This window comes from Terrapene carolina, unplaced genomic scaffold (assembly GCF_002925995.2).
Source record: "Terrapene carolina triunguis isolate 2854851 unplaced genomic scaffold, T_m_triunguis-2.0 Scaffold66, whole genome shotgun sequence".
NCBI classification, from domain to species: Eukaryota; Metazoa; Chordata; order Testudines; family Emydidae; genus Terrapene; species Terrapene triunguis.
Window position 1 is genome coordinate 91,093,895 of NW_020664417.1, and position 25,926 is coordinate 91,119,820.

At 46.9% G+C, this 25,926-nt stretch overlaps 2 protein-coding genes across 3 annotated transcripts in view; one reads left to right on the forward strand and one right to left on the reverse strand.

The window, feature by feature from the left end:
- Nucleotides 1-8,877, forward strand: part of SMYD1 (SET and MYND domain containing 1) — a 45,089-nt gene extending 36,212 nt beyond the window's left edge. For both annotated transcript variants that reach the window (XM_024217739.1, XM_024217740.1), the window contains 4 exons: nucleotides 1,872-1,964; nucleotides 2,897-3,060; nucleotides 5,700-5,868; nucleotides 7,642-8,877. In XM_024217739.1, the coding sequence (XP_024073507.1) occupies nucleotides 1,872-1,964; nucleotides 2,897-3,060; nucleotides 5,700-5,868; nucleotides 7,642-7,800 (585 nt within the window). In that variant the 3' untranslated portion in view covers nucleotides 7,801-8,877. The remainder of the gene's footprint in view (nucleotides 1-1,871; nucleotides 1,965-2,896; nucleotides 3,061-5,699; nucleotides 5,869-7,641) is intronic.
- A 2,725-nt stretch (nucleotides 8,878-11,602) lies between these two features.
- FABP1 (fatty acid binding protein 1) lies at nucleotides 11,603-18,419 on the reverse strand. The gene is made up of 4 exons (XM_026648111.2): nucleotides 18,338-18,419; nucleotides 16,955-17,127; nucleotides 13,040-13,132; nucleotides 11,603-12,270 (listed from the first exon to the last, which is right to left on the reverse strand). Exons 1-4 carry the CDS (start codon nucleotides 18,402-18,404, stop codon nucleotides 12,220-12,222), a joined length of 384 nt encoding a protein of 127 aa, XP_026503896.1. The 5' UTR covers nucleotides 18,405-18,419; the 3' UTR covers nucleotides 11,603-12,219.
- Nucleotides 18,420-25,926: the final 7,507 nt, after the last annotated feature.

Here is a 25,926-nt window from a genome sequence, read left to right on the forward strand (position 1 = left end):
GGACAAGGAGCTGGGGGGGTTGGATGAGTCAGGAGTTCTGGGGGGGAGGCAGGGGTTGGAGAGGGGTTAGGGGAGGCAGGGAGCAGAGGGGTTGTATGGGTGAGGAGTTCTGGGGGGGGCCTGCCAGGGAGTGGGGAGCGGTTGGATAGGCGTGAGGTGGCAAAATTTGCAGATGATATAAAACTCAGCAAGATAATTAAGTTCAAAGCAGACTATGAAGAGTCCCAGGCAGATTGCGAAGAGCTACAAAAGGGTCTCTCAAAACTAGGTGACTGGGCAACAAAATGGCAGATGAAATTCAATGTTGATAAATGCAAAGTAATGCACATTGGAAAACATAATCCCAACTATACATATAAAATGACGTGGTCTAAATTAGCTGCTACCACTCAAAAAGAGATCTTGGAGTCATTGTGGATAGTTCTTTGAAAACATCCACTCAATATGCAGCGACAGTAAAAAAAAGCTAACAGAATATTGGGAATCATTAATAAATGGATAAATAATAAGACAGAAAATATCATGTTGCCTCCATATAAATCCATGGTACACCTACATCTTGAATAATGTGTGCAGATGTGGTTGCCCCATCTCAAAAAAAGATATGTTGGAATTGGAAAAGGATCCAAAAAGGGCAACAAAAATGATTAGGGGTATGGAACAGCTTCCATATGAGAAGAGATTAATAAGACTAGGACTTTTCAGCTTGGAAAAGAGACGACTTGGGGGGGGGGGGTATGATAGAGGTCTTTAAAATCATGAGTAGTGTGGCAGCAGGTTTAAAACAAACAAAAGGAAGTATTTCTTCACACAACACACAATCAACCTGTGGATCTCCTTGCCAGAGAATGTTGTGAAGGCCAAGACTATACAGGGTTCAAAAAAGAGCTAGATAAGTTCATGGAGGATAGGTCCATCAATAGCTATTAGCCAGGATGGGCAGGGATGGTGTCCCTAGCCTCTGTTTGCCAGAAGCTGGGAATGAGCACCTGATGATTACCTTTTCTGCTCATCCCCTCTGTGGCACATGGCATTGGCCACTGTCAGAAGACAGGATATTGGGCTAGATCGACCTTTGGTCTGACCCAGTATGGCTGTTCTTATGTTCTTATTGCAAAGAAGTGGGAACCCCAGAAACTCAAAAACCAGAAGGCAAAGAAAAAGAACCCAACATTAATTAGTTTTTAAATTGCATGATTTTTTAAGACAATCTCAATATTTTGGGGGCCTGACTTGTGGTTTTGGAATGCTTGGAGCTGGCATTCCAGCATGGAGAGATGGAAGGAGTGTGCTTTCAAGGCCAGGTGGAAAGTCATGTTTTGGCCCAAATGCTGACCGTTTTTCCAGTATGTAAATAAAATATAGGGTTAAATTCCTCCCTGGTATAACTCCATAGAAGTCTCAGTCAATGGCCCCAATCTTGCCATACATTGTGCACATACAGCACCTGGTGACACCATGTAACCCCACTGAGGGCAGCCTGTTTTTTGTCTCCCATGCTCAGTCTTTTTTATTCCCCCGTGAGGTTTGCAAGAGTCTCCCAATTGCCAATCACTAACTTTTGACATTTTGCATGAACAAACAAACAAAACCAAGCCCCCCAAACCACTCAGGTCTCTCCCCGCCCCCACGCCCCTGTCCCAGTGAGAGCACAATCAGGCCATATATATGCAGTAGCAGCACTGAGTGACACTGTAGGTTAGTACAGGTAGGGGCTGATCTGCTCCCGTTGAAATCAGTGGAAGTTTTACTATTGAGTTCAACGGTAGCAAGCTTCAGGACCTCAGTGTGGCAGCTGGTTCTATTCTGGGGAGAATGGGTGTTACTTCAGAAGTGAATTCATTTCAATAGCTTTCCAATCCTGTCCCCAGCCCTCCCAAGACGTAGTGAAGGAAGTTCTCCAGTTCTCCAAGGACACCCTGGAGAAGATCAACAAGGCCCGCTCCGAGGGGGTCTACCATGAAGTAAGTCACGGTGTCTTTGGTCTCTTGTCGCTGCAGAACTTCAGGGAAAGGAAGCGGGCCTGGCTCTCTCCTGAGGCAGCTGATCTCACCGAGCCACTGGGTGGACTCTGACAGCATTTGTGTTGTCATATTAATGAAACAGTCCTGCAGACAGGGGCACTAGTTGCATACTCAAGCTGATGGGTCAGTTTGCTGATGTCAGTGTTTATGGGGCAGACAATAAATAAATACACTGAAATTAATTCACCAGTATCCACTTCCTTCCTCCCTGGCTCATTCATTCTCCTCTGCCCATCTCCTCCACCAGTCTGTCCACAGCCTGGCAGTGAGTGACCCTTCCACTGGGGCTGCCCATCTAGCTGGAACTCTCTCGTTCTCTCTCCAGGGCGATGAAACAGGGATGGGACCAAGTCACAAGGGTTCTGAGCTGGATCCAAACTCCCCCAGTGTCCAAGGGGATCAGATCCAGTCTTTCCCCCAGATCCATCTCACAGAGGATGAGCCTGAACCTCCAGGGCTGACACTGGATCCACCCTTCACCAGCACGTGAGAGGTTCAGAGCTGGTGTCAGTCTGGTCCCATCTCTCTGCTGATGCCCTTTAGTGATGGGAGGAAGTTTGTGTGATGGCCGCCATCTCTGCATGAGCTAAGAGCCAAGACTCCGTAAGCGAGGCTGTAATAGTCTCATGTCCTTTGCGGAGGGGGACACAGGAGAAACCTGTGACTCGCTCACCAGTGGATTACATTTGCACCCTTCACTCTTATTTTCCTCACTTGTTTATGACTGACTCTCTCTGCAGAGCAGCTATTGAGCAAATAGGATAAACGTGAAACATACAACATACAGTGCTCTGTCGTGGCGGGTGTGCAAATCTAGGGCAGGCAATGCTGTGACGTTCTCTTGAACTCATTTGCCTTTCATGGGTGCCTAGGTTGTGAAGCTCTGTCGTGAGTGTCTGAAGAAACAAGAGCCCGTACTGGGAGACACTAACATCTACCTGCTGAGAATCCTGAGCATCGCTTCGGAGGTGTTCTCCTACCTCCAGATGTTCGAGGAAGCATCAGGCTATGCAAAGAGGATGGTTGATGGTTACATGTACGTGATCAAATCGCCCGTTTTCATGGTGGCTCTTTTTGATTCTATAATTTAATTAAGACATTTCTACAAAGAATCTGGACCTGACTCTGCTCTCGCTTTACAATGGTGTAAAACAGGAGTAAGTCCACTAAGGTCAGTGGAGCGACACTGGTGCAAAACCTGTATGACTGAGCTCAGAATCAGGCCCTGCTTTTATCACCAAAGAGAGAAAGAGTTTTGCTCACTTTGTGCATGGAAAGTTCCAAAACAGGATCATTTTTCAGTTTATCTGCATATAACTTCAGAGGGGGACTGGACAGGTTTAGTTAACCCATCTCTTTTGTCTGAGAAGCTGCCCAGAGCTGCTTAGATGGTGTCAGAGAAATTAGACATGGAAAAGACCTATCATTATGTAAAGAACACCCTGTGCACCTGGAATGTGATCTCTGACTGGTAAAGAGATGCTACTGTGATAAGAAAACTGCTGGTGGATTGCACAGGTGTCACCAAGTGCAAATTTTTGTCTTGCCCTTTTACTTTGCACCACTTCAGGTCACATCTAGCCCTTGCTCCTGCTAGTAATTGTTCCTTGCAGTTTATTCCTGAGTGTCAGAGTCAGTGTTTAAGGCCAGAAGGGTCTAGATCATCCAGTGTGACCTCCTGTATATCACAGGCCACCGACACCCACCCAGGACCTGCACACTAAACCCAACAACTGAAGTCAGACCAAAGTAAATGAAACCCATGGAAGACTAGAGTATTATGTGTGACAGACAGAGAACAGGAGGGACTGAGGTGCACCCGTGCCCGAGGCCCCCACAGTGGCAGGGAAATGATTAAATGAGATACACCCAGATAATCCTGGCGAGTCACCTGCATCCCCAGCTGCAGAGGAAGGCGCAAAATCCCCAAGGTCCCTGCCAATCCGACCTGGGGGGAAATTCCTTCCTGACCACACACATGGTGATCAGTTAGACTCTGTACTTGACAGCAAGAACCATTCAGCCAAGCACCTGCTAAAGCAAATGCTTGATACTACCCCAGAGCCCTGGCCCACCTCGCCCAGTGTCCCGTGGCATCCCTGATGCTTCAGAGGAAGAAGATTAAAAAAACCCACATGGAGGGGGGGAAATCCCCTCCTGACCCCCTGCAGGGAACTTGGCCCAGTCCCATTTTAAAGGACTCAAGTGATGGGGGTTAGGAGACAGGCCTTCAGGAAATAATATATATTCAACCGTGTTTTGGCTCTTGAACTTTTCCATTGTGAAATAGTCTCTTGCTTTGTTGGGGCATCTGCACCTGGAAGCTGCCTTCCTTCCTTCCAACAGCTGGCCATCAAGAGGTGATTGGCCAGAAACAAATACTCAGCTGGTCTAGAAAGAGCCTCAAACCATCTAGAATTTCCTTCCATCTTAGCAGCCCAGCAGCATCTTATCCAGGTGCTTCCCCCATGTTGTGATAATTTTAATGTGATCTCCTTTTGGACAGCCCAATCATACATGCTGGAAATTGCTCTCTCCTTTGCACACTCTGTATCTACTTCTTTACTGACTACACCAAGTTTCTACTGCAAAGCCAGTAAAGCTATGGAGAAGTGGGTTGGGTTTTAGTCTGTTCAGGCTAAGGCTCTCCAATTTTTGTTTTTCCTCCCTCATACTAAGTGTAGCTCAAATGACAAAGTGCGCACAGATTCTTAGAAATCACAGGTTTTAAAATCATAGACATTAGAAGTGGAAAAGGCCTAATTCATCCTCCCGTCAAAGAAGAATTGTTCCCAGGAGTGTGTTGTTTGCCATTTTGTCCAGTTTCATTTTAAATGCCTTTGACCGCTGTTGTTTTGTGAGAGGACGCGTGGTCCAGAGGAAGGATCAAAAACCAGGAAATGGAACCTACATTCAAGTCCTGGCTCTGCCGCTGATCTACTAGGTGACGTGAGGAAAGTCATTTCACCTCGCTGTGACTCAGAGTCCCCATCTGTAAAATGGGGACAATGATACTTTCCTTCCTTTCAGGGCCGGCTCCAGGCACCAGCTTACCAAGCAGGTGCTTGGGGCGGCCACTTCGGAGAGGGGCGGCACGTCCAGCTGTTCGGCGGCAATTAGGCGGACGGTCCCTCACTCCTGCTCGGAGTGAAGGACCTCCCGCCGAATTGCCGCCACAGATCGCGATCGCGGCTGGTTTGTTTGTTTGGCTGCTTGGGGCAGCCAAAACCCTGGAGCCGGCCCTGCTTCCTTTGCAAAGTGCTTTGAGATCCACAAATGAAAAATGCTACATAAGAGCTAAGCGTTAGGTTTAAATGTAAATTCAAGCAATTGCTCACTGTGCTGGAACTGCAATGTTAGGGGCATAGCACCGGATCCTGATTGCAGATATATCGATGGCATGTGGTGTTACAAACCTTCGGAGCCTGTATCAGAGCTTAACAGACCTCGCTGTCAGCACGTTGTTTGTTCCCAGCCAGGTTGTGCCACACCGAGCAGTAGTTCCCACTTCCAGCAGTTCGACTGATTTCAGTGGGGGCTACTCACAGATTGAGGTACCGCTCAGTGTGAGTAAGCGTGACAGAATCTGGCCTTCAGCAAACAGTGTTTTCAGGTAATATTTACATTTGGAAAGTTAGACTCTCACCACAATGAAATTTCTCACTGTTTTCCCAGGAAAATATACCATCCCAACAATGCGCAGTTAGGGATGGCAGTGATGCGGGCAGGGGTGACCCACTGGCATGCCAGTCTCATTGAATCAGGGCATGGCATGATCTGCAAAGCCTATGCTATTCTTCTGGTGACCCATGGACCTACCCACCCAATCACCAAAGACCTGGAGGTAGGTGGCCAGCGTCTCTTGGACAGTTCCTACTTTGACATGTGTCTGTGTAATCTGGTTTATTGTCGTTGTATATGAAGAGTTAAATTTAAATAAATGGTGAAGCAGATGCCTAAAAATCTGGGAACTGATCATATAAAGCTTGCTTCATGCAGTGTGATGTTAATATGTTTTCCATTAGATTACACTAGAGCTGGCTGGAAAATGGAATTCCTATCCTCTGGGACATTCCAACGTTTTAACATTGGTTTTCATCCCAAATTGGGAGAAAAAGTCAAAATACAGTATTGAAAACTTTCATGGAATGAAAAGCGATAAAAAAATTGGAAATGTTAAAACAAGATGTTGATTCGAAATGAAGTGTTTCATTTTGGAATGTCGATTTGAAACGAAAATGTTCATATCTAACAGATATTTTGACTAAAAGTTGACATTTTAAAGTAAAAATGTCAATTCAAACCAAAGTGGTTCATTTCCAAATGCGGCGTTGGGAAATTGAAAAATGTGACATTTTCCGATCAAGTTATTTCGCTCATCTCTATGTTAACCACAGAATTGGATGTAGGCTTTGCTGGGCCTTTGGAGAAGTGACATGTTCTCCTGCCAGCTCCGTCCTCACCTGAACTTGGATGGTGGCACTGTGACTGCTAGGTCAGGGGTGTGTGTGTTTGAGAGAGAGAGAGACATGCATAGGTGTTTCTGCAACCGCCTCAGTAGTATAGGCCTAAAGTCATTGCCAAATGTGCATTTTATTTCCTCAGCCCATAATAAGGGGCAGTGTGTTGCTGTGCTCTCCCAGGAGCTCCCTAGGAAAGGAATTGTGCTTTAGTGACCCACTTCATTCCATTGTAACGCCGACAGGCCCCAGTCGTCAGCGGGTGGATCGAACCTGGGACCTCTGGAGCTGAGTGCATGAGCCTCTACTGCATGAGCTAAAAGCCCTTAGCTAAGGCTGTAGAGCAGACTAATTTGATCTCTCTCTCTAAGTGGTCTTGATGCCACTCAATGGGACAGAACACCAGGAGGTGTGTGGGTTACATATGCTCTCCCCTTGCTCCCGGGATCGTAATTTGTTGCTGGCTTACAGAAGCAGCAAAGTACTACCCCACTTTCTCCCAGGCACACTGACTTAGCTCAGTTGGCTGGTGTATTGGAGGATGGAGTCAAGGCTCTGCTCATTCCCTGTTGCTCCCTGCCCAGCTTCTCCAGGAGGAGAACAGTGGGCTCACAGCACCCATTTACCCTTCTGTGCCTGGATCCAAGGCCAGCTGGCCTGCAGAGGGGTGTAAAGGGAATCCTTAGCACCCCTTCTCTGCCTGTATAGGCGCAGGGGCAGCCCTGTAATCTAGCACTGGCCATGAATTTGTGCTCATAAAGAACTCTGGGTTGACAACTTTGGGAATGGGAACCTGTATTTGTCTGCAGAAGAACCACAGCAGACAGTGGCAGTGCAATCTACGCCACGCTGCCTCACCACTAATTAGCTTGGTCTAGGAGGGACCACGACTGGGTTTGGGAGAGTAGCTGAGTCTCTATGTTTAGGCAGCCTTTGGCCTCCCTGATGAGGGATGGGTTATGGAACCAGACTGAGGTCATCCTCCCTTGTCATATGGGCCACTGAATAGTGATTAGATGGCACCAATGTTCAGCCATCTAACAGAACTGGGGAGCAGGAGACCACTATCCTACCTTAGAAGGTACTTTATTTCTTTACTTTGAGAGAGATTGTAGACTTTTCACCACTTGGCCTGCCCTTTGATTTCATCCCTGCAGGTCATGCGTGTCCAGTCAGAAATGGAGCTGCGCATGTTCCAACAGAATGAGTTCATGTATTACAAAATGAGAGAAGCAGCCCTGAAGAACCAGAAGATCCAAGTTATGGCTGAGCCCACCAATGACGCGCCATCAGGCCTCTTCTACACGAAGCAGTAACCCCATCGCTTCCAGTTATCTGTATTCCTGCACATCTGGTAGAACATCAACCCTTTTCTTCCAAATCTGAAGAGGTTATTTGTAATGAGCACAATGCCATCTAACTAAGAACACATAGATCTCCTGAGAGTGGCTCTTGACAAGTATTCTTCCAGGAGCTCAGGGCACCAGCTAAGAAATATTTCACAGGAAATAGATCCTGTTTCCACAAATAATAAAAGGGTCATTATAGCATCGCTTCCACAATAATTCATTTTAGGGCTAGTTCTCTTCATATAAGGCCAAATCCTGAAGTCCCTCACTTAGACTTTCAATCAGTTCTTTCTCAAGCAAAACTTCCATTGGAGTCAGCGGGTGCTTGCCTAAGTGAGGATGGGGATAGAACCCAGTAAAAATGAGGATGGACTACAGGGTTCGGCCCAAAGGGAGTCTTGTCTGTGTGAGGATTGAGTGAAAACTGAGGAAAGCTATTAGGATTTGGCACTGAGGAAGTTTTAAGTAAAGACACTTTTCCTGCCATTTTTCTATAGTTCAAAAACGATTTTGTAATGTAGGAACTAACCTGCTGAATGGAGCAGACTTTAGGCAGTACTATGACCAGTATGGAGATTAATTAGAGATCCTACCTTAGGTAGAAGAATTTAGGTACCATTAAGGCCATATAAACTAGGGTGGCTGACACTGGAATGCCGATTAAAAAGTGCATAGACAATGGTTTAAATCTCAGCATGGATGAAGTCAAAACAGGTTCGGACGGTGATCAGAAATGGGGCTCTGGTGTAGGCCCAAACCAGTGGCCAAAGAAGTTTGAAACAGAATGGTTAGCTTCCATCACACGAACCAACGGGGCAGGGAGTGGCGGGGAAGCACTGCTTCCCTCGGCCACAGTGTGGGAGCTCCCGTCTACTGTTAGTGGAGGAGGGGGAGATGTCCTCTTCACTGCTCCTACTTACTTTAGTCCCCAGTCCTAACCTGGGCTGGAGCACTGTCGGCGTTCTAATGTGCTTTGGCCCCATTCGTGCTGGCCGACCAAACTGTGTCGTGCTTATTCTGTTTCAATACAACAACCATGCTTAAGCCTGGTGTGTAAGTTAATTTGTGAGGCAACTGCAGATGGGGCCTGCAGTGAGTACCACAGCTGGATCTAATGTAGTATATAGCCAGGGGTGGCTTTAGGGCTCGTGTGCCATAGGAACTGAACCCTGATGGGCGGGGAGTGGGTAGAAAGGACGATTCCTTTAGAAAGAGAATGACAGATGTCACTGCCAATATCTTTCCTGCATACTTGGTTTGGTTCAAGAAATGTCAAGTTCAGCTTGGACTTATCTGGTGGTAAGGAATACGATCTAGTGCAATGGGCAAGAGAGCCAGCATAATCTGTGTTCCAATCTCGCCTCTGTCATTGACTTTGGTAAAGTCACTTACTCTCTCTAGCCAAGTTCAGAGTTAAGTCTAAATTAAGCTAAAAAAATGTGAACTCTGGTGAGGCTGGAAAGAACTGTAAATTACATCAGTTTAGCTTCACCTTTGTATTTGGCCTTCTGTGCCATATTCAGCAGGTTTAAAACAAACAAAAGAAAATATTTTTCACACAACGCACAGTCAACCTGTGGAACTCATTGCCAGGGGATGTTGTGAAGGCCAAAACCATAACTGGATTCAAAAGAGAATTAGATGAGTTCTTGAAGGATAGGTCCATCAATGGCTAATAGCCAAGCTGGTCAGGAATGCAACCCCATGCTCTGGGGGTCCCTAAGCCTCTGTTTGCCAGAAGCTGGGAATGGGTGATGGGATGAATCACTTGATGATTGCCCCGTTCTGTTCATTCCCTCTGAAGCACCTGTCATTGGCCACTATCAGAAGGCAGGATACTAAGCTAGATGGACCATTGGTCTGATCCAATATGGCCTTTATGTTCTTTTGTTCACCATCTGTAAAGTGCAGGTTCATAGATTCCCGGGCCAAAAGGGACCATGTACTCATCTAGTCTGACCTCCTGTATAGCACAAGCCAAAGGACTTCCCTGAATTAATTCCTGTTTGAATTAGATCATGTCTCTTAAAAAAACGTATAGTCTTTATTTTAAAATTGCCACTTATGGAGATCCACCCCAAACCCTTGGTCATTTGTTCCAATTGTTAATTACTCTCATTGGTCTAGCCTGAATTTGTCTAGCTTCAACTTCCAGCCAGTGGATCTTGTTCTACCTTTGTCTGCTAGATTAAAGTGCCCACGAAGGTACTCATAGGTTGTGATCAAGTCACCACTTACCCTCCTCTTGATTAAGCTAAACAGACTGAGCTCCTGGAGTCTAATTGGATACCAATCCCATCTCACAGGAGTGCTGGAAAGATTGATTAGATAATGTTTGCAGGGTGTTAAGTGTTGTTGATTTTCACTGCATGGAAGAGGCACAGCAATCTGACAACCAGTTTTGCCCTGGTGTGTATTAACATAGCGTCTCTTTAAACCTTCCTGTAATTAATCCTATTCAACAGATGCACCTACAAAGCAATTCTCATCCGCTGTTAGTGAAAGCTAGACCATGACCATGCTGCTAACATCATCCTTGAGACTGGTTTGGATTCTGTTCAGCGCCATTAGCAGGTTATGTCAGGGCAAGGGACTCTGTGGAACTCCTGCCAGAGATCTGTCCCTGGGCTGATTCTTTATGGTGTACTGGTGGCAAAGCAGTCTGTAACACCACCTAGAGGTCTTCCCCTGGGTTTGCCTGGCACAGGGGAAGGTGTTGTTATATCATAAAGTGTGGTACTTTTTCCAGGAGTTTAACTCTGATGCACCTAGGAGGGAGGGTAGGTGTGTGTGTGGAGCTGGGACCCCTTCCCCAGCCCTGGGAATCCCCAACCTGACACTTGCAAGTAAATTGGAGAAAATGCCTCTGCAAGGTAATTAAGGTTTGAAAATAAATTCCGGACTCTCCTGCAGAGAGCCTGAAACTATGGCTCTGAACGGCTGAATTCATGTCAATGGGTGTAAACTCGGAGGCCAGTGGAGACACTTTAAATGCCAAAACTGTTCACTGTAAGGCAGGAAGAGGGAAGATGGTATTATGAAGATCTACCATGGTGTTTCCCAAAGTATGGGGCACGCCTCACTGGTGGGTGCAAAGGACTAGTGAGGGGAGAGGGTTGTGGAAGATGTGTACATTAAGATGGGTCAGGCCTTTAACAACCCAGTGAGGTTGAAGGGGTGTGTGTGTGTGTGTGTGTGTGTGTGTGTGTGTGTGTGATTGGTTTCATATTCCTGAAGCTGTGTTCAACTGTATAAATGTTTGGAAACATCATCTTCACGGGACATTTGATACCTGGAAAGATACTGGAACAAATTATTCAACAACCAGTTTGTAAGCACCTAAAGGATAAGAGGATGATAAGTAAGAGCCAATATAGATTTGTCCAGAACAAATGATACCAAACCAGCCTAATTTCCTTCTTTGACAGGGTTATTGGCCTAGTGGATGCGGGGAGCAGCAGACATGCTATATCTTGATTTTAGTGAGGCTTTTGACACAGTCCCACATGCAGGGCCGGTGCTACCATTAAGGCAAACTAGGCGGTTGCCTAGGGTGCCAAGATTTGGGGGCGCCAAAAAGCAGTGCCCCCAATTTTTTTTTACAGCGTTCCTGGGCTGGGCTGCCGGCGGTGCGCTGACACGTGCGGCTCAGACTCCCTCTCCTAGCGCAGCGGCCTCTCCATGCAATTATTGTCATTGCCGGAGGGGGCGGCATGCTCGGGGAGGGGGCGTAGCAGAGATGAGCTGGGGTGGGGAGCCCTACGGCTGGTCCCCCCGCCCCTCCCGCCCTGAGGCTAAAATTCAAAATGACCTAGATGAATGGGAGAATTGGTCTGCAGTCAACCAGATGAAATTCAATAAAGAGAAATGCAAAGTCCTTAGGAAGGAAAAAATCAGCTGTGCAACTACAAAATGGGACTATCTGGCTCGGTGGTAGTACTGCAGTATCTGGGGGTTCTGGCGGCTCACAAATTGAATATGAACCAACAATGTGATGCCTGTGTTTAGCAACTGAACAAATACAGCATGGGCAGCAGCAGTGGGTCTCAACGCTGACCCGGAGGAACCACATCTGTGGCACAGAGGGTAGTACAGTCGCTATAGCCCATTCATACTGTGCCCTCTGTGTAGAACTTGCTAGCCAGTTTGTGCCAATTGTGGTGGTGGCTTTTGTGATATGGATAGCTGTTCACTAGGAAAATGGATAGAAACTGCGGCCAATACAGCTCTTACAATAGGCATCTGTGAATCACAGCATTGCCACCAAATGACAAGGAGGATGCTAATAATAAAATAATAATAATAATTAATAACAACAAAGGTGCTTTAATACAAACTGTACTTTATTGGGCACACTTTACACACTATAGGAAATGCACAGGATAGCTAGATTCTCTTGCTGATTCGCGTGTAGCTGATGTCTCCCAGGGTCATTGTCTAGAAATCAAATAAAAAGCACAACGCGTTAGTCTTTCACTGAAGTAGCCTGCAAATATCACACATATCAAGGCCCTGATCCCGCAGACCAGAGACCCACACTTCAGGGTGGGGCCCAAGGCCAACCAACTGTATCTCCTTTAAATTGCACTGCTAATCCTTTAACTATATTAATAAATATTCTAAAATGTGTGTGTCCCGTGTGACCTTGCTTATTTGAAACCAGTCAGCTGAGCCTCCTCCCGTTTTTTCCGACACAGAGTCATGCCCCACAACTTCTACTACAATGAGAGTGAAAACATTCTTCACTTACTTGAAACCTTGATTATTCACACTTTTCAGTGCCCCCAATGCCCGTTGGATAATTAAGGGTGTACAGCATGTAGCGTACTGCACATTCTTATTTAAAATGGCCACTTGATTGACCAACCAAACTTAAGCACCTGGGGTAGATGTTAGTCATTAACAAAAGGCCAAAGTACGCACACGCTTGTACATGATATATTTAAAAGAACTGATTCTCATACATTACTACCTAATAGGCCAGATGCTTAGCTGGTGGGAATCAGCATAGCTCCAGTGAAGTCAGAAGAACTATGCCAACTTATACCTGTGGAAGTTCTGGCCCATGTATGAACCAGTACTCTGGGTCAGTAGTCTATGCTGATAGCTACTTGCTCTTGCTGGTATCCATTAGAAACACCCACCATAGTCTCATGTTGTAAGTGATGACATTTTTCTAATGTTATATATAACCTCTTATACTTACATTGGTGACTATGTCTCCCTTTATTTCAGTGATGGATTTGATTTTGCTCAAGTTCGTGACCAGTTTATTGTCACCTTCCATTTGAACAACAGCCTGATAGAGGGGGGGGAGGGGGGGGGGAAGAGAGACGTGAACATTATTGCCTGTGGAATAAAGACCAATTTGCACTCACGTGTCTAATTATTCGATATATTAGGCAAGTGTAAGACTCCAAATTAACTAAAGGTGTGAATTTGAAGTGGATTAGTTAAATCACATTAAATCCCTGTGTGGATGCTGTTATTCAGAATTAAAAGTGGCCTTAATTCCATTTAGTTACTATACCAAATTAAGGCCACTATAATTTTGAATGAGGGTGTTTACACGGGAGTTTAATGCAGTGTAACTAATCCATTTCAAATTCACACCTTTAGTTCCTTCAGACTAACTTTCCTGGATGTCCCCGTGTAGATGAGTCCTAAGTGGTTTAACATCACTTCTAACTGAAATTACACAAGTAAAATCCTTCAATAGGAAAACATTATTTATCTGTCTACCTCCTTAGATTGTAAGCTCTTTGGGGGCAGGGAATGTCCTTTTGTTCCACGTTTGTACAGCACCTAGCACAGTGGGGTCCTGGTCCATGACTGGGGCTCCTAGGCAGTATGATAATACAAATAGTATCAACCTACATGCTCCCTTGTGGCTGTTATATAGAAGGTAAAACTCTTATAGCCCCACTTGCAGAGAATTCTCCTTTAGCTCAAGTGCTGGTGGCCTGTGGTTTGCTCCAGAAGTTCATGATGCTATCCCCAGTACAACACATGTGGGATCTCAGCGACCTCTAGGTCTGTAGCATTGCAGTGGTATTTCAGGTGACTGAGGAATTCCTCCAGCCTTCAAAAGATCTAGAAAGCCACCTGCTGATGAGATAGAGACGGTGAGGGGCAGGAATTGCCAATGCTGGGGTTTTAAGTGAACCACTGTATCTGTCCTTTCCCTTCCAGGAACAGGAACCATCCAGTTTTAAGAGCTATGAACCCTAATTCCACACGCAAACAAGGGCAGAGGAAGGAGCAGTCAGAGCAGCCAAAGAGCCTGCACATAATCCTTCTTTAAGAGGGCAGGTTTTTGTTTTATGCCTGTACATCTCCTGCCACATTTCATCATTCCCTTTTTTTAAAATAAAATGGAACTCAATGTCTCTTTTGTAATGCAACAGACCACATGAAGTCAAACCTGATTCAGCTGACTAGTCTGGAAGAACAGTATTTAGCACTTTTACAGAATTGTTCAGCTGTGGCTCTCAAACATGTTACCCATGGGGAAACTGAGGCAAAGAGCGGTTACAGCCCGCATTTTCAGGGGCGGCCTATAGTTTTGGGCGTCTAACTTTAGAAATCCAAGGCCTGATTATCACAGGTGCCAAGTGATGAGTTTAAGTGGGAATCTAGTAACAGTGAGCAGCCACACGTCCAACCGAAGTCAATAGAAAGTGCTTAGCACCTCTTAGAATTAAGCCCTGGGGTTCTAAAATAGGGCACTCAGCAAGAGAGGCACCCAACATTGGAGGCCACTTTTGAAACTTTGCTGACACACAGACAATGGCAGTCCGCAGCAGTGAGCGCCATGCCCAGGACGACAGACTCTGGCTCATGCCACAGTGCTAAAAATAGCTGTGATAGATGGTGCTCTTAAGCTGCAGTTTGGGCTCTAAAGCCCACCCCATCCCTAGGTTTCAGAGCCTGAGCTCCGGCCCGAGCTGCAATGTCGACACAGCTATTTTTAGTGCTGTGGCGTGAGTAGGGTGACCAGATGTCCTGATTTTATAGGGACAGTCCCGATTTGGGGGGCTTTTTTTTATATAGGTTCCTATTACGCCCCCCCCCCCCACCTCCTGTCCCGATTTTTTACACTTGCTATCTGGTCACCCTAGGCATGAGCCCAGTGAACCTGAGTCTGTTGACCTGGGTGTGACGTTGTGCAGTCTACATGGTTTTATAAAAATATAATAATAAGTCAATATAATGTAACTGGGATAGGTTTAGAGAAAATACGGTAATAAGTGATATAATGTAACTGAGATATGCTTCATGCAAAAGGTCTCTTGTAAGGTATCATTACAAAGCGCATAATCTACTGAGTATGATCATCTGATTTGTTTAAATGTACCACTCTTGTATCTAAAACTAGAAATATAAAACATAACTCTGAGGACCTATTGTAATTATGTAGAGTGTGGGCCATTAAGGATGGTTTGGAATCTTGATGACTCCCATTGTCTGCAGATGGCTGTATTTACCTTTGAGTCTTCCTGTATATGTGTGTGCTGGCAAGTGAGTAATGAAGTCTTGCAGTGACATGTGATCATGTCACCTGAACTGGAATCCATCTTTAACCTGGCGCTTTTCCAGTGGGGGGGGGTGGAAACCCAGAGGGACAAAGGATTCCCGCCTTATGCAAAAGATATATAAAGGGGTGGAAGAGAACAGAGAGAGAGAGGAGCCATCATGGAGAAGCCCCTAGCTAACACCTAAGCTGGAACAAGAGCTGTACCAGGGGAAAGAATCGTGCCCAGGCCTGGAAGGTGTCCAGTCTGAGAAAAACTTACTGAAGCATCTCTGAGGGTGAGATTATCTGTATTTAGTTTGATTAGGCATAGATTTGCGCATTTTATTTTATTTTGCTTGTGACTTACTTTGTTCTGTCTGTTACTACTTTGAACCACTTAAATCCTACTATCTGTATTTAATAAAATCACTTTTTATTTAGTAATTTACTCAGAGTATGTATTAATACCTGGGGGAGCAAACAACTGTGCATATCTCTCTATCTGTGTTATAGAGGGCGAACAATTTATGAGTTTGCCCTGCATAAGCTTTATGCAGGGTAAAACGGATTTATCTGGGTTTAGACCCCATTGGGAGTTGGGCATCTGAGTGCTAAAGATAAGCACACTCCTGTGAGCTGTTTTTGGGTAAACTTGCAGTTTTGGGACAAGTGATTCAGACCCTGGGTCTGTGTTGGAGCCAGACTGGAGTGTCTCGCTCAGCAAGACAGGGGGCTGGAGTCCTGAGCTGGCAGGGAAAACAGAAGCAGGGGTAGTCTTGGCACATCGGGTGGCAGCTCCCAAGGGGGTTTCTGTGATCCAACCCGTCACAGTGGGCTCAGAGGCTCACTGCCACGGGCTGTGTAAGAGACTTGCTGACATCCTGTCTAAAACAGGGCAAGGCATGGCACCCAAGTGGCCAGACATCCTCTCCATTGTGCAATGCTTCCCTCAGCTACGGTTTGGAGCTTTACTTCCCCTCCACTACAATAAATCACACATGGCCAAGCTGTGAGCCAAGATCAATCCATGAAGTTACACAATACAATCCATGGCCACCTAAAACTTCACTACCTGGGACTCAGGCCACAGCAACTACGGGTCCCAGCATGCAGTGCTCCACTTTGATCCATGTGCATGCTGGGAGCTCTGATCATTGACGGCCACACATCCCTATTACACACCAGGCGCCAAATTCTTTGCCAGTGTAAATGGATGCAATTACGCTGAAGTTAGAAGAGCTGCACACGTTTACATGAGCAGAGAATTTAGCCCAGGAGCAGTTACGGGCTTTGATGCATCTTGTGGCTGTCCAGGGGCAAGCTGATGGTGTGGCAGTTAGTTGAGCAAATCTGGGGCACCTCTGGGTTAGATGAAAAGGAAATAAAGTTCTACAAGTCTACTAGAAATCAACTGCCTTGTACTGGGGGCAATGTCAGTTCAGCCCTTTCTGTGGGATAGTGTAGCTGGGACGCGGTGTCAGGGCAGGATCCTGCAAGGTGCAGAGGGCCCCTACCTGGAGACTGAGCACTCTCAGGGCACTCAGCACCCCACAGGAGATGCTCAGCAACCCACAGCCCTACACGAAGGGAAGACTGGGCACCTACCTTGACTTTCTCTCCAGTTGGGCTCTCCAGCTCGGCCTCCTCTCCAATAGTGAACTCATTGATCAGCACTTTGCTGCCGGTTGTCACGGTGACCTTGAACTTTTTGCCATTCTGTACAATTTCTGAGATGCTCTTGATGTCCTTGCCCTTTTGGATCAATTCATCAGAAAGACCTGGCCAGAAATAAAAGCCTAGGCTTAATGAGCGTTCTGAGGAGCGCTACTTCTGGGGCAGACGGGGAAGCCACACAAACAGTCAGCTTTCGGGGCTGTGAAATCCACGGCTGAGAGGGCTCCTTGACTGGTACACATTGGCCTCACTCTGAGGGACACTTCCTACGTTAACATAGGACCATGCGGTTGGCTGCTGTTTGAGTGCAATGAACAATGTCATTCATAGTCTAGTCTGGGGAAAGTCTCCAACCCCAGGACTTGTCCCCTGTCCTACACAGCTGGTTAGAAAGAGGAAGAAATGCCACCTCTGCCCCCACCTTGAAAGTCTAAGGGGAAAGAAAAGATCAAGCAAAAGAAAGTGGATGGAGGAGAGGAGAAGACAGGAATTTTTGTGGAGATGTGGGAGGAATAGGGACCCCAAGAATATCCTGGCTGGGATCCCTCAAAATCCTGAAGCCAATTGTACATATGAAAGGTAAAAAGCATGTCACAATACATGGAAGAAATGATAAAGCAAATCACTGATGAATATCTAGAGAGACTGGAGAAAATACAATCCCTGGCTAGAAAGTTATTGAAAATGTAAGCCAACATTTTTCAAACTTGAGTGTCTAAAAGCAGGCACCTAAATCTACCTTCAGGCACCTAAATAAGTGGCCCATTTTACCTAGTTCTTGGCAAACAATTGAATCAGAGGTTCCATACAAAATGAACAGAGTGACAGATTAGCAGAGTCAAGGCAAAATCAACAGAGATTCATTTAATAGATTCCTCGGACCAGCTCCTCAGCCAGTGTAAATTGGCACACCTCCACTGACTTAGGTGGAAATTCACACCGGTCTGCAGTGGCCGAGGATCTGGCCCGCAGACTCTTAGGGCAGAAGGGACCATTATGGTATTTTAGACTGATCTCCTGCATAATACAGACCAGAGAATTTTATGCATTGTTTCCTGCATGTCAATCATAGAGACTCTTCCATTATGTGTTCTTTTCATGAATGCATAAGATCACATGTACAGTGTTAGGTATTTTAAATACATATTAATGTATAAAAATTAAGGACAGTAAAATTCAATATTAGAAATTAAAATTATTTTCATCTAAATCCTGAATGCCTGCACGCAATAGACTAATTTTAACCAATGTTGGACACTACATATGGACAGAGGCAACACACACTAAACATAGTTACATGTATCTGATACTTACCAAGGGCTTTCATGAAAGGCTCAAAATTTTCCTGGGACTGGAGTTCAAACTTTCCATTGAAGCTCATGATGGAGATGTTCTCTGTGGCCCTGTCGGGAGAGAATGTAGCTTGTCAATAACCAGTGCTTGGGCTTTATAAAGATTCATTGCCTTGAAAGTTGGTCAGAGGTAATATGATGTAATTCTTTTATGGCCTTGCTCAAACATTAACATATGACTGAGCAATGGTTAGTGATAAATTGCCCTCAGCTGCTGACCTAGGTTTACAAAGTGGGGGTAGGTTATTTTCAATAAAGACCTGGAATTACAGATGTAACAAAATACAAAGCAGCACCTGTAAAACTAAAGAAATGGAAAAAAAAAAGTGCAGAGAGATCTTGTTTGCTGATTGTCAGAGGAAAAAGCCAAATGATTCAAACGAACTAGAGCAGCAGTTCTCAAACTGCGGATCAGGACCCTAAAGTGAGTCATGAGCCCGTTTTAATGGGGTCACCAGGGCTGGCTTTAGACTTGCTGGGGCCTGGGGCCAAAGCCCGAGCCCCACCGCCCAGTACCAAAGCTGAAGCCCGAGCCCCACCGCCTGGGGCTGAAACCCAAGGGCTTCAGCTCTGGGCGGCAGGGGTCTGGCTTTGGCTTCAGCCCTGAGCGGCGGGGCTCAGGCTACAGGCCCCCACACCTGGGGCTGAAGCCCTTTGGCTTCATCTTTGACCCCTCCCACCAAGGGTGTTGGGGTTTAGGCTTTGGCCCCCCCACCCGGGACGGCAGGGCTCGGGTGGGCTCAGGCTTTGGTCCCCCCTCCTGGGGTCATGTAGCAATTTTTGCTGCCAGAAGGGGTTTGCAGTGCAATGAAGTTTGAGAACCCCTGGACTAGAGCTCTGGAAACACATTAGAAAGAGCAGGGCAGCTGGGAAGATATTTTGACATCTGGGTGTGGTGCTGTGTGAGATGTAGGGATTTTCATTTGCTCTTCCCCACATATTGTCACAAAGAGCAATGGCTATGGTCCAACAGCTACACATATTTGTAATGCTTGGCAGCATCAGTGTAACGGCAACTTGTGTTGCAATCCAGGGTTATCCCTGGATCTCACAATAGTATTAAAAAGCCGGGACCATCCTCCAATAGGTCAATGAAGATACAGATGAGTCTGAACCAAAACCCCAGTTCCAAACTTGGAAAAACTTTGTTTCAGATCCAAGCTTGATCACTGGCCTTTGTCTCCATATCCGGGCTGAGCTTATGAACAAAGAGCTAGTTGCCACTAGATCAGTGATGGCAGCAGAGGTGATAAAGCCATGTGCTACCATAAAAGCAGGGGAAAAGAAACAGCAACAAGCCACCCCTAGACTCCCCCTTCCCCACCCACCCCCTGCCAATTGGCTACTTAAGGATAATCACTGCACTCAGATCTGCATATTAGTGCCTCTAAAAAGCTGCATAATTTGTGAGGTGAGCAGCAGCCTCCATGCAGAACTGTTGCATGATCCGTCCATCCAAAAAGCTACTGTGAAAATCCCCCTCACTGCTTGGCTTCATCCTTCCTTGGCTGGTCTCTGCCTGGTTTGTGCATCAAGTCCAGGCTTCCATTTGTCACCCTTAGAGGTCTGCACAGTGCTGCTCCTTACTCCATCTCTGTTCTCATCTCTTCCTACAGCCCCTGAGGATTTCTGTCATTCTCCCTAAGCCACCAGCCTAATTACTCTCTTCTTTTTTCCATCTTCCATTCTCACCCCTGTTGCTCCTTATGCTGGGAAGAGGCTCCTTGTTTACTAGATGACCATTACAGGGCCGCCCAGAGGATTCAGGGGGCCTGGGGCAAAGCAAATTTGGGGGCTCCTTCCATAAAAAAAAGTTGCAATACTATAGAATACTATATTCTCGTGGGGGCCCCTGCGGCCCCGGGGCAAATTGCCCCACTTTCCCCTCCCTCCACTGGGTGGCCTTGGGAAAAATAAACATTTAAAAACCTTCCGCATCTCGGCACAAACCCAGCTTTGAGAAAACTGCTTTTCACGTCACCTTTACAAGGTATCACTGGTTCTCAGCATCAGCTAGTGCTAAAAGGCACTAAAGCTCATTAAAAGGGTTGGACAAATATTTTCTGTCAAAACTCTTTTTGGATCGAAAACTAGGGGTTTTTAAAAAGCAGAAAAAATCATGGACACTGTCTGCTTTCCTTCAAAATTTGTTGTGGTTTTTTTAATTGAAAAGTTGAAATTAGTCTGCCAAAACCTGAACCTGGTTTGGGGTTTCAGAAGTGTGTGGCCAAATATTTGCTGCTTGCTGTGTTTGATTCTTTAAAGAAACAATAAAAAAATTCTGCTTAAAAAAAATCCCAAACGTTTGAACCACCTCAGCTTGTGACCAAACGCCAGAGCCCATCCAGTCAGGGATTTTTCCAGGTTTCTGATACTCTGCTGGCTTTCTTGACTCATATCTGTCTCCATAACTTTGGGTTCATTTAGGTTAGAATATAAGAACATAAGAATGGCCATACTGGGTCAGACCAAAGGTCCATCCAGCCCAATATCCTGTCTACTGACAGTGGCCAATGCCAAGTGCCCCAGAGGGAGTGAACCTAACAGGTAATGATCAAGTGATCTCTCTCCTGCCGTCCATCTCCACCCTCTGACAAACAGAGGCTAGGGACACCATTCCTTACCCATCCTGGTTAATAGCCATTAATGGACTTAACCTCCATGAATTTATCTGTTTCCTAGAGACTGGCTCCATGGGGTCCCTCACAAACTGGAAATGGTTACTGTGGGTTTTTCTTTAGTATAGCTTATGGACATACTCCACGAACTGAGCATTTGAGCTTGTTCCAGAATCTGGGATGAGCCTATGTTGTGAAAACTGAAATGCTCAAAATAGCACAAGCATGTGAATGGACACAGGGTGCTAAAATTAAATTAACTCAGGGGTTCTCAAACTGGGGGTCGGGACGCCTCAGGGGGTTACGAGGTTATTACTGGGGGTCACGAGCTGTCAGCCTCCATCCCAAACCCCGCTTTGCCTCCAGCATTTATAATAGTGTTAAATATATAAAAAAGTGTTTTTAATTTATAAGAGGGGATCGCATTCAGAGGTTTGCTATGTGAAAGGAGTCATCAGTACAAAAGTTTGAGAACCACTGAATTAACCCCTCTGGAGCCTCAGGGAATGCAGGGCAGGGGGGTCTCCCTTGGTAGGGTTGGGAAGGAGGTAGGTGGTGTATGATATTGCTCTTCTCATGTGATCCCTCCCCCATGGCTCTCTTGGCTCTATCACTGTTAATTTAGAGTGGCTAATTTTAAATGAAGCTACCCTCCCCTGACATGAATCTCCCTATGGCACTGAAATTAAATGTAGACTATAATTTGGCATTTGAGAAGTAAAAGGGATGGTGGTAGCCCTAAGGGAAAAGGTAACAGCTTGGCTCATTGTGTTAAATAGCTGTCTGCAAGCCTCAAACTGCTGAATGAGCTTTAGGGTAGGGAAGGCTGTGCCTCCCCAAGCAGCCTGACCCTGCCCCCATCCGACCCCCACCCACTTCCTGCCCCCCGGCTGCCCCCCTCAGAATCCCCGACCTGCTCCTTGTCCCCTCACCGCCCCCCGCAACCACCCCCCCTGGGACCCCACCCCCCACCAACCCCCCCGTCCCCTGACTGCCCCGACCTCTATCCACCCCCCCCCCCGCTGAGTCCTGACAGACCCCCGGAACGCCCACGATCCAACCCCCCGTTCCCCGTTCCCTGACCGCCCCCCCAGCAGCGCTGTCCAGGGCCGTTCCTGGGTTACCGCCGCCTCTCCCTTCTCTTGGAGCCTCAGCGCGCCGCGTCCAGGAGCTGCCCTGGACAGTGCTGCAGCGGCGTGGTTCCGGTGGGACTGGAGCTCGTAGCCCCGCCCCCTTACCATGCGGCTCTGACTCAGTGGGAGGAGCCATGCCACTGCAGTGCTGTCCAGGGCTGCTCCTGACGCGGCGCGCTGAGGCGCTGGGGGATGGGGGAAGGCGGAGGCGGGTCCGGGGACCCCTGTAGGGCCCAGGGCCTGGGGCAAATTGCCCCATTTGCCCCCCCCCCCGGGCGGCCCTGGACCATTAGGGCTAGGAAAAATTGTCTATCAAAACTTTTCTCTATGGAAAATTGAGGGGTTGACTAAATGTAAATTTGTGCAATAAGTTTCTGCTTCCCTCTAATTTTTTTGTCAGAAAATCAAAAAACTTAAACCCCCAAATTTTTGATTTTCAGCCAAAAATTTTCAATTTTTCAATGAAAAGTCACAAATTTCCATAGAAAACAACCGCATTTTCCAACCAGCTCTACTGACCAAATTCGCTTCTTCTGAACCCCTCCTTAAACCTCACAGCTTCCATTAAGCCTTTCAGGGATGACCCACTAAAGAAATCCATAACTCTTCACTGTGCGACAAGAGCTTTCTTTGTTCAGTTGGTTTATCACAGCGTATGTCTGAGCGGCATTGTCTGGGCTATATTAATCCAGTTGGTATCTGCTGGGGTAAACTTTGTCTTACCCCTTTTGACCCGAGCAGTTAGTTAAAAACCTGGGCTCTTGCGTTCTGTTCCAGTTACAAGAGGAAATTGATGATAGGGCCAGGTATCTTTGATGCAATCCTGTTTATGTACAAAGTCCTGTTTCCCTGAACACAGGATGAATCAAATCACGGGAGCCAGCTGTTTTTCTCACAGCTCCAAGCCTCTTTCAGCCAGCACTCAGCCCCAAAAGCTCTGTCTCTCGGCTTTTCTGAAGGCCATGCTCTCAGTTCTTGTTCAGGCTTTGTCTGTTGCTTCCTTGCTGCCTTTTCTCTCAGCTTCTCTGGTTTTTCTGCTGTTCCTCTCAGACACACAAACCTGCACAAAACAATAGCCAGAGAACCCTCTCCTCTCACAGGTGCCTTTGTTTGTGTTATGTCCCATCTAGTGGCACCGAGACCACTTAAAGAGAGATTAATGAGTCTGCTCTACAGCCTTAGCTAAGAGCCATATGGCTTTTAGCTCATGCAGTAGAGGCTCATGCATTTAGCTTCAGAGGTCTCAGGTTCAATCCCACCCACTCACAACTGGGGTCTGTGGGTATTACACAGGGACCCATTTACACCTTCTCCAGCCAGCTTCAGGGCATCTGGCCCTCTGTGTAATTCAGGTAATGAGCCCCTTTGGGCAGGGGTCATGTTATACTGAGCAGCGGTGAGTGCTTGGTAGATAAGAAATGCTGCTAATATTTATGCATGGCTGTCTCCTTTGTGAGAGAGGATCCCCCAAATGGACTGTGAAGCAAGAGGTTCCAGCCCAGCCTGCACATGTTATTAGTAGGCTGTTATCAGAAACAGGCTGTCTTGTGGGTGTAATTTATCACTCACTCTTGCTGGAAGGACGAGTATTCCAGAGCCTATGGTGTTTGACCAGGCCCGGCCTCTGATTCTGACAGCAAACTCCCACCCGCTTCTGTGTGTGGGTGGAGGATACAATGTGGATTTTGAGTCATCAGGGCTTTGCCTGGCCGCAGGAGTTTTAACGAGCCTCTCAGGCAATTTGAGATCCAATTACAACATCCTGCACTCAGGGACCTTGCATGTGTGTGCCACTCCCTGGGAGATTTGGCTTCACTACCCAATGGGCAGATCCCAGTGAGACAGCAGAGCTGGGCCAAATGAAGCCAATGGCTCAACGCCACTTCTGCCTGAGAACGGGCTGTGTAAAAACACCAGCACCTGACAGATAGTGCTTTAAATTGTGACAGGTACAAATCCTAGTGAATCAGTTGAACTGCAAGTGTAGACTAGGACAGATTTCTGAAACCATGCTTAAAGCCTACTCTAGTCTTGCACTCCTACGTGTGGGAACTAGGGGCGCAGGGGTGGCGCTGCAGCACCCCCAGATTTTGTGCAGGGTCCTACCGCTGGTCTCACACCCAGGGTCCCGGCACTGCTGGCCCCGTGCCTGAGGCTCTGCTCCTGGCCCCACGCCCGGGGTCCCGGCTGCTGCCAGCCTTGTGCCCCGGGGCTCCACTCCTGTCCCCGCACCTGGGGTCCCAGCCGCCACCAGCTCCGCACCTGGGGCTGCAGGACCCACGCCCGGGGTTCTGCTTCCACCCCAGCTGTGGTCCCAGCCTCAGCCCCTTTACCCCGTCCATGTCCTCCCCACCCCCCGAAGCCATGGCCCGGTCCTGGCCCCAGCTCTGAGAAGAGGGAGCATTGACAGAGGTAAAGGGGGCTGTGAAGTAAAAAGTTTGGGGACCACTGGCTTTCAGCACCCCCACTGTAAAAAGTCTTCCAGCGCCACTGATTACACTAAGACTGTGTCCGTCCCCATTTCAATTTCATTCAGCCCTGACACCCAAGGCCTGTCTATGGGTATGTCTTCACTGCAAAGTTAAGTGGTGATTGTAGTGTGGGGGCTGGGTACGCATACCTGTGTTAGCTTTAATCCAGCAACAGCCGGGAAGATGTGGTGGCACCCCACCCTCTCCCTATTGGCAGAGTCTTTCTCTGGACCCTTGCCTGCCGCGGGAAAAGACTCGGGCAGCGGGGAGCTGCTGAAGCTTTTCCTTGCTGTCTTCCCCTGCCAGAGCCTTTCACTGCCCCACATCGCTACACGCCACAGTGTAGACACAACAGGCTTTTCACTGCGGCATGTAGCTTGACATACCCTACAAGCACCTCCAGCGGTGTGCAGTGTAAAGTCAGGTGAGCTGAATCAGTTTTAAACCAGTTAGAGTTTGGGGGAAATTTCCCCAGTGTCGGCCCCATCATCAAGAACTGGTCGTTTTCCTAGCGCAGACCAGGCTTCAGAGAAGCACTTTTGTCTCATCTTGGTATTTACTACAGTGGATTTCACTCTAACCTGATTATCTCAAGGCTGTTCAAATAAATTGCTGTTCATGAGTTTGGAAAACCAAACCCAAGCCCCTATTCATATTTGTTAGAAGTTGTTTACAATAACTGATTGATCACAATGCTAACTCCTCTCCCCCCTCCCCCGCTTTTGAGGGTTTACACCCTTTGTCTGCAAATCCTTTGGGGACTTTAGGCTCTTTTATTATACTCAGATATACAATACAGAGGAACATTTAAAACAAAAGAAAAGACTTCACGGAATGAATTTTGGCTTGGGTAATTATTATCTAGACAGGCTTGCTGACAAGTGAGAAACTTAATCTCAATAGCAAAGGTCAGGCAACTTCTCCTTATTGAAATGTAGGTTATTTTAAAACATGAGGTCAGTTTAACCTCCCTAGCCCAAGAAAGGGTGTCCTGAGCTGCATTATTATGGGAACCATATCAAATCAATTGATTGTTGGGTTAAAATTAATTCATTTCTCCCTAAGCTTGAAATTCCAAGGACAGGTTCCCAATTTGGGTGAGGGGCAGGGAAGAGGAAGTGGGGGAAGAGAGAGAGAGGGGCCAAGATTTCCAAAAGTAACTGGTGATCTTGGGAGTGTCCATTTTTGGGTGCCCACCATGAGACACTTTAAAGTGGTCTGATCTTCAGAAGGTGGGTATTCAGCCCTTTCTGAAGATGACAATTAAAATTTTCAAAAGCACCTAATACTGTACATAGTGTAGTTGTAGCCACGTTGGTCCCAGGATAT